Consider the following 8662-nt stretch of genomic DNA (forward strand, 5'->3'; position numbering starts at 1 on the left):
ACCAATTATTTTGTGAAGCAATGATTTTCTTCCCTTGCTTCATTTTGACTTTAATATCAGAATATTACAACTTTATTCTTGTAACATTAGAACACTTAATTGAGCCAGACAAAATACATCCTTGTTCTTGTAAAGATAAAAACGTTTTTCTCTTCCTCTCAAAAATAGGCGACTTTTTAGTTATTATAGTATTATAGTTTTCTGAAGCTGAGCTGTGATTGGTCGTTACTTGAGTAAATGTGATGTAATTTCCAGTCGACAGCAAGTGGCAAAATGGCCGCCCGCTCAGTTTATTTTTCGATAATCAAAACGGGTAGTGCACATACAATAATTTTGTTTTTGTACTTAAATTTTCAATGTCAGTATTTTTTTTAAGTGTTTGTTTTAGTTTTAAATCAGTACTATTACAGTACAGCAAGACTTTCACCATGCTGTTCCCGTCACACAAGTAGGCAATCTGCACTTGTACTTACTGTATTTTTGCCCCTCTGGTCCCAATGAAGGGTTTGTTGTTGACAACCCACATTGTGGAGCTGCTGACCTCCCGGCGTGCATTGTGTGGAGTAAATCTGTTTTGTGCATGAGTTCCACCCACCAGCAGTAAGTGCGCACACACACGCACGCACTTCACTGCATGTCTCCCCCGCCAGTATCTCTCTGCCCCCCCCACCCCAGCCTCGCATAGCGTTTTCGGGAAGAATAAGGTTTGAAGTCAGTCTTTTACCGGAGCCAAGCGGGGCCTAGCGGGACTAAACGACTCGACTATGTGGAGACAGAATCTTGTCTCGGCATGTCTCGTTTTTCTGCTGACGTTCGCCGATGCTTCGCGATGTAAGTTTGCGCCCGTTGTTTGATTCATATCCAAAAGTTCTTGTTTTGAGCAACTGTGGGGAAAGTTGAATCACTTTGTTGTTGTTGTTGTTGCTACTAATTAAGCGAGTGAACTCGAAGTGAGTTTTAACATTCAAACTTCGCGTGCACATCACGAGGTGCTTATACTAACAAAAGGTCATTTCTTGGAAATCTCAGTTTCGCAATGACCTCTTTTTTTCCCCCCTCCCAGGCCAGTTCATATAAGAGCAATTTGGCTCGGCCAATTCATCCATGCAGACTCCAGCTCCATCTGCCATCTGTCAGAAGCAAACATGACTAAATTCCTGCTTGGATCAGTCATTTGTTATTGTAACATGAAGCTGCTTGGATTCTTGGATGAATCCCGTATGCGGGAACTGCATGTTGTGCAAAAAGGACAACAAGCAGTATGATGGCATGTGTGTTCATACGTGCGTTTCCATGTGTGTCCCAGTTCTGAGCCAGAGCACAGCATCGCACTTCCTGAGCCGGCGCAGGAGGGCCAACTCTCTTTTTGAGGAGCACAAGAAGGGCAACCTGGAGAGGGAGTGCATTGAGGAGCTGTGCAACAGGGAGGAGGCCAGGGAGATCTTTGAGAACGTCCCTGAGACGGTAAGAAGGGGCACCAAAGTCCTCACCTCAGTGAGAGGAGAAAAAAAGAGCATCTGGGGGAGTTCATTGGTAGGAATTTCCATCCATCCATCCATCCATCCATCGAATGACCAAATTCCAAATATGATGTTCATTGTTTAATATGCTATAATGTGCAACATTTCAGCTAAAATCAAAATGCAAGCGTTGAATACTTAGAGCTGAAGCTGTCACACTATCCAAAAGGTCACCGCAACATCCTAAAAAAACCCAACCTTTTTCTTTCACAGGACTTCTTTTATCCGAGGTATGTTGGTAAGTTTGCAGACAGGTTATTTTTTTTAATATATTGGAAAAAATATATTTTTTAATCTTTGTAGTAAATATATATGTCTTTTTAAGCATGTCTGGGCTCGCATCGTGTTGGCATCAACAACCACAATTCCGATTCTGCCATCCCGTCAGACCTTCGGACCTGTGTGAAAGGTGGATGCTATTTTTATGTCTCTTTGTTCGGTGCGCTGAGATATCACCAGGTGTGCTGCAGGAAATTATCCAATTGGTGTGAAAATGATCTGTTTATGAAAATTGTATCTTTGTTGATGTATTTATTTGTGAAGAAATTGAGAAGACGTCATAACAACAAGGTATCCGCAAGAGCTTCCCGGCCACATTGAAATGTTTTTGCCTATATGTTTGTTTTTATTTCCTCAAAATGTTGTTTTGTTGTTGAGCAGAAATCAGCAATCAGTGCACACCGTTTCCATGCTACAAGGAAGGTACCGAGCGCTGCGTGGACGGTCAAGCCTCCTATACGTGCGTGTGCAAGCCTGGCTGGAACGGGCAATGCTGTGAGAAAGGTGAGTTGGATTTAAAAATAAATAAATAAATAAAATGATGACTTCAAATGATAATTACCAATTTGTTGCACAGATATCGATGAATGCTCAGATCTCAAGTTCCCAGCGGGATGTAACCAGAAATGTGAAAATATTCCAGGAAGCTTCCACTGCACGTGTAAAGATGGCTACTATCTCAGCGACAATATCAACTGTTTGGGTAAAACGTGTGTTTTATAAACACTACATATATAGCCTTAAGTGAGTGTAGCTACATTTGCAACCACATTGTATTGACAATAAAAATATCAACATTATGTTGTTTAACTGCCAAAGAGGTGTTAATTTCATGTTCATGATTGTGCTCCGTTTTTAATTCTACACCACCGAAAACTGCAACTGCAATAATAAACATGTTTGTTATTCACATGGTTGTATAAAATATGAGGGCAGATGTTTTTACTGTGCCCCCTGTGGCGGAAATGCAGCTGCCTCAAATTGATGAGCAGCTAAGCAAACAGGTCACTCGTAACATTGCCTTTGATAATGTCCCCAGTGTACTTAGTATATGAATATATGAAACTTTTAGTCACCCAGCTGTTTCTAAATCATCTACTCTTACATTGACTTGAATCAAAACTCCCCTCCAAGGCATCAGAAGAGGTTGTTTCAACTGACAAACTGTCCTTAAACTGACATCATCACTCTTACTTGTTGTTTGCTGTCTCACTTTAGTAAGTAGTGCTCATTTGCCACTGTTTATCTTGCGTTAGTTCAGTACAAAGTCTCTCTAAACATGCGGTGACTCAGTGAGAAACATTTACTTTCTCACATTTACGGGTCAGATTGTTTGCTAATAGCTTGCCATTCTGTAGTTGATTTTGAACTGTTGAACATTCATTATAGGCTACACATTAGAAGCATCTGGCTGGAATGGAAGTGTCAGGATCTATTTTTTTGTTGTTTACATTAAAAGGCTCAAAAGTTATTTTTACTCTCTTCAGATATAAACGAGTGCCGAATGTACCCGAGTATTTGTGAAGAGCCTGCTAAATGTGTCAATACACCAGGAATGTTTGAGTGTCAGTGTCCAGCAGGGTTCAAATACAACTTCACTTCCAAAAGCTGCAATGGTGAGTACTAAAACCTGACCTATGACCTAACTTGGGTTAGAAAGTCAACTGGCCGAATTCTGCATGGTTGTTCTTCTTGAACTTTCTATCAGGATCTCTTGCAGTCCTGAACACTTTCTGATTTCGTCATTGCAGATATTGACGAGTGCAAGGGGAACGTCTGCCAGGGCGTTTGCGTCAACAACGTGGGCAGCTACACGTGCCACTGCGACGGCCGCCAGGGTCTTCGCTTGGCGGATGACAAGCACCGTTGTGAAAGGATCCCCGTCTGTGTGGAGTTGCACGATTCCAAATACTATGAGATGTTGTACCTGGGGGAGCAGTTTGCAGGGCTTCCCGTGATATATCTCCTCTTCCGTCTGCCAGACACAACAAAGTGAGCACACATAAATGAGCATAGAAATGTGTGCCTATTGGAGTACTGTAAATCATTTGGCACCCCATTAACACTTTCGGTTGTGTTTCTGAATGGCAGGTTTGCAGCTGAGTTTGACTTCCGCACATTTGACCCAGAGGGAGTGATTCTCTATGCAGAATCCTCCCGGGACGCATGGTTCATGCTGGGGCTACGAGACGGCCGCATCGAGGTCCAATTTAAAAATCAACACACGTTAAAGGTCACCAGTGGAGGGAAAGCCATCAATGATGGACAGTGGCATGTGGTAAAAAGATTTGAATGGAAGATAGATGAACATGTTGCACATTTTTAGAGTGAGTGTGGAAAGACAGTGTGTGTTTGTGGTAATAAATAGCTAACGTTACCAGTACTGTAAACTGCTGATGAGAGAATAGTAACAAGGCCCAAAATAAGCAGTTTCGCATCTCATTTTGCACCTCATCGAAACAACACGTTGACGTGCAGAACTGAAACTCAACGGTCACAAAAAGTTTCACTGGTATTGAAGTGGAGCAACACAAGAAAATCCAGCCTCGAGTAGCTAGACACGTCTTACGCCGCACCTGCCAGCTAGCAATGAGTTTCGGCAAACTACTGCTGGGGCTAAACACGTTGTGGAGTCACTCAGTCAGTAATTATCACCTCTGTGGTGGCTAATACAGTAAACTACACTTGTGACAAGTATTGTTCTGACAAAGGGATGACAAGGAGAGATGGAGAAGCCATGCTAATTGCTAAGCTAACCTAAACACAGCGAGCACGTTTATCACTGTAAGTGCTTGGGTGATGGAGTCCACTTTTCATAGAGGTTTGGCAGGAACCATGTTAAGTGGAGAACATCCAACTTTGAACAACAAAATCCAACTTTGAACAACAAAATATCAAACAAATTAACAAGCGTCTGGATTCTGGGGACAAAAATCATACTGGCTCAACAGAACCTGAACCGGAAATGAATTAGGGTACGCTACGCCGTACGGCAGCAAATTATAAATATATATTATATCAGTAATATTTGTTTTCACAGTAGAATCCTGAGGTTTTGACTGTCTGTGCAGTAAATGTTCTCAAAATTATTCTACAGTTGATCATATCTTTCTTTAAAAAAAATAAAAATAGCTTCGCTTCGAGACAAGAAAATGTTTAGTTTTTTTTGCTATACATTACACAATGTGAATTTAAGAAATAAAGTGTTGATTTTGATGAAAAAAATAAATAATTTTTTAATGTGGGATTAACATGCAAATTATTATTATTATTGTTAATAATAATAATAATAATAATAATAATAATAATAATGATGATGATGCTCCACAAAATTTGAAAGCTGCTCCTCAAAGGAAATAAAAAAAAAAAAACTGCTCCACAAAGAAGAAAAAAAATATTTCAAATATGAGTAATGACAGCAGTACTACAATGTGACCTGCAGGTTTCTGTGGATGAACTTGAGAAGAGCATCAGTGTGAAGATCAGCAAGGAAGCAGTAATGAGCATCAACAGTCCAGAGAGTCTCTTTACGGGGGTTAACGGCAAACTGGAGACCAAAGTTTACATCGCCGGTCTCCCTAACCGCACCAACAGTCTCATCAAACCTGTAAGTTGGCATCTTCTTTTTCTTTTGCTCTCTATTGCACATGATTCCCAATAATGGATGAAAGTGAATGTTAAGAACCGAAATTGGATGAGCCCGCTCAACCATCCATCTGTCCAATAGATCAACCCACGACTTGATGGCTGCATCCGGGGCTGGAATATGATGAACCAGGGAGCATCTGGAGTGAAGGAGGTCATTCAGGAGAAGGAAAGTAAACATTGCTACGTACATGTGGAACGAGGATCTTTTTTCACTGGGGAAGGATTGGCACGCTTCAATATTGACTACAGTGAGTAAGTTGCGTCACTCTTTATCAGTCCACATAGGGAAATATCTTTTCAATATTTGTTACCTTATGTCAAATAAAGACTGTTGAATTTAAATAATAGCAGTGTTATTTAAATGAGTGTGTGTAACTGTATGTGTTTAGGTGATTCCGGAAACTGGAAGCTGGATTTAAAGATGAACATCCGTCCTTCAAGCAGCACAGGCGTCCTCTTTGCTCTAGTTTCCGACGATAGAGTCCCATTGTCTCTTGCTGTGCTGACAGAGGGCGAATATGATGCCGTACGTGCATATTAAACAATTTTAAGCATATTTTAAGCACAATTGATTCTCTCTCTGTTGTAGAACTTGCAAGTTTTCTTGGATGGGGTGATGGTTGCAACACTGGACTCATTGCTGTTGTGCTACCCGGACCGATTAACAGTTCTGTTGAGCGTCACGCCGACAGAAATTTCAATCTCAGCCAACTCTTCAAATGTCAGGGAAATATTGCCTGATGCCCTGCAGGAGGCGCTGCAGCGCCTTAACTCCACAATGCAGAACCCAGTCAGCACCTACATTGGTGGGATACCAGGTCAGTTGAAGATCATTTGTTCAGTTAACATACTCAGTGGCGTATGTTCATCATATAAAGGCCAGCGCTAATCATTTCAATACGAATTTCCCATTTTGTCTTTTGAGACTTCTTCCAAAAAGTGCTTCAAAGCAACTTGCTTTAAGTAGTTACAGGAAACTTTCCCTCTAAGCATTTCCAAGTGACCATCCTGATTGATTCCAGGAATCAATGATCAGTGTTTCTTTGTGGTCTCATTACTTGAATCTGCTGCAGTAAGCAACTGTAAGAATTTACACCAGAAGTTTAATGTCATTGCATTGATAAAACGTAAAAAGAAGAGGAATGCATTATTTATTATTAGTGTGAAATTGTGAATACTGAAGCATTCACACTTATGCTGTTTTTAACCTGTATTATTATTATACTTCGTGTTTATTATTCTCCATTTTTCTGCGTGCAATATTATAACTCCCGCATAATACCTGAAATTTACACCGTTCACATTTCATGACATTCAACTTATTTTAATTAATCCGTCATTCAACTACAATTAATAATTTGTAATGTTCACATAATTTATCATTCAGTTTATTTCGTAAGCAGTCCACATGCATTGAAATAGCAGCATTCACACACAATTTCTCCAGAAATTTCACTGTTTAACTAGACTAAGTGCAATTTCTGGAGAAATTGTGTGGGAATGCTGAAAGCTGAATGCCAAGATTTGAATGCATGTGGAATGCTTCTTTATTTATTTATTTTTTCTATAGTGTTTAACTGTTTTCTTTTAGTGTTGAAATGTTTTTATTTGGTAGTTGTTAAATTTATAGCTCCAGTGTTTCCTCATGGGGGAGCCTCCACAGTGAGAGGGATGGCTGCTCTTCATCCATCTCACTGTGGATGAACCCCTCCTGTATCTCCTCCTTTCCTTACAGGGTACTTCTGTGCCCCGCCATGTTGTGGTTTTTGTGTGTCTGTTGTGTTTTGGGTGTGTCTGTGGGTACGATCATGGGGATGTGGGTGGCTTTTTCTTTCTTTTTATTCTTTTTATTGTATTATGGATGTTCAGCACTTTGAGTTGCATTTTTAATGTATGAAAGGTGCTATATAAATAAAATTTTATTGATTGATAAAGTAAATGGAGAGATAAATTATGGAATGATGATCTCCTGGTTACTGAATAATGCACTTTACCAACTGTGCCAACGAGCAGTATCAAACACCTGGTAACGATGATAAGTTATGTATGGAAGTGGGCGTGGAAAGTGACATTTAGAAATAGTTCAATGTCTATCCCATTGAAAATGAATGGGGAAAAGTTGATACTTAACATTAAATTGTGCGGATACTGTAGGTAATGTGAAATCACACAATATATACCCCGGGAGGCGTGATTTTTTTAAGCAAGTTGAAATTTGAACAGTGTAAATCGGAAGTATTATGCAGGAGTTGTTACGTGGAAAGAAATGTGGAGAATAAAAATCACAATAACATATTCCCACAATATTATTTATTATGTTTACAATTTAATATAATGCTCATTAGCCGAACATTCCCATACATGCGCAGACACTTCCAGGTGTCACCTCTCGAAGAGCATGTGTCACGTACGTTTCATATACGTTTTCATTATTTTTCTCTTCACTTCCCTTGCAGATGAAGTCCCATTGGATGCCACCCCAGTGACGGCCTTTTATCACGGCTGCATGGACATCTCTGTCAATGGCCAGATGTTGGACTTTGACGAGGCCCTGAGTAAACACAACAGTATCAAGTCCCACTCCTGTCCTCCTGCCTCAACCGCAGAAACTGACGTTCTTCAGCCACATGGAGAGTGACCTTAATTAACGCCGCCACTCGCAGTAGGTAGCAGTGTCCTCCCCGTTGTGGGATGTTGAGAATTTAGGACACAGAATGGGAGGGAGTAAGAGAGATCAAGAAGAGGAGATAGTTTTTCAACTGTTCTAGTTGGTTTTAAACCGCACTTATCAATGTTTTTTTTTTTTCCTCAATTGTGATGTATGACGACAGCTAGATCGCTGGAAGCCAGATTATGCAGTTGTAGCACTTTGCTGCAACCAAGTAATTCCAAGAAATGTAGAAGAACAGCAAAGCTCTGTAGCAGCACACATAATATGTTGAGCAAGAGACAGTTGTGCTCCGAAGCCACCTGCAGCCTGACCTGTCGCTGGATCTTGGTGGGATTATTCCTCTCGCCGATGCTGATGGATAAATAACTTGAAATAAAAGTCAAACACATGCTTTATGATTTTTTTCCCCCCAATTTAGATTGTATTGTCTTGTTTGAGTCACCCACATTTTTTGCAACTCTGAACAGTGACCGTACTTAATAGGGAAGGACCAAACTGAAAATTCTTGGCTGAAACCGAAAACTGAAATCAGGAAGCTAAATGC

The 8662-nt window shown here is 40.4% G+C and overlaps 1 protein-coding gene across 1 annotated transcript; it reads left to right on the top strand.

Annotated features, from left to right (window-relative positions):
• Positions 1-644: 644 nt before the first annotated feature.
• pros1 (protein S) lies at positions 645-8535 on the top strand. Its single transcript, XM_077519537.1, has 14 exons — positions 645-831; positions 1307-1464; positions 1734-1758; positions 1846-1929; positions 2181-2303; positions 2377-2502; positions 3287-3415; positions 3551-3791; positions 3891-4077; positions 5242-5406; positions 5527-5695; positions 5837-5973; positions 6037-6265; positions 7904-8535. Exons 1-14 carry the CDS (start codon positions 765-767, stop codon positions 8083-8085), a joined length of 2022 nt encoding a protein of 673 aa, XP_077375663.1. The 5' UTR covers positions 645-764; the 3' UTR covers positions 8086-8535.
• Positions 8536-8662: the final 127 nt, after the last annotated feature.

Source organism: Festucalex cinctus, chromosome 4, assembly GCF_051991245.1.
Source record: "Festucalex cinctus isolate MCC-2025b chromosome 4, RoL_Fcin_1.0, whole genome shotgun sequence".
In the NCBI taxonomy this organism is placed as follows: Eukaryota; Metazoa; Chordata; class Actinopteri; order Syngnathiformes; family Syngnathidae; genus Festucalex; species Festucalex cinctus.

Bases quoted from the DNA above. Each gene is read 5' to 3' on its own strand.
- pros1 (XM_077519537.1), top strand. From the start codon at position 765: ATGTGGAGACAGAATCTTGTCTCGGCATGTCTCGTTTTTCTGCTGACG. The intron at 5,407-5,526 runs GTAAGTTGGCAT...TCTGTCCAATAG, and splicing joins CCAACAGTCTCATCAAACCT to ATCAACCCACGACTTGATGG. The intron at 5,974-6,036 runs GTACGTGCATAT...TCTCTGTTGTAG, and splicing joins CAGAGGGCGAATATGATGCC to AACTTGCAAGTTTTCTTGGA.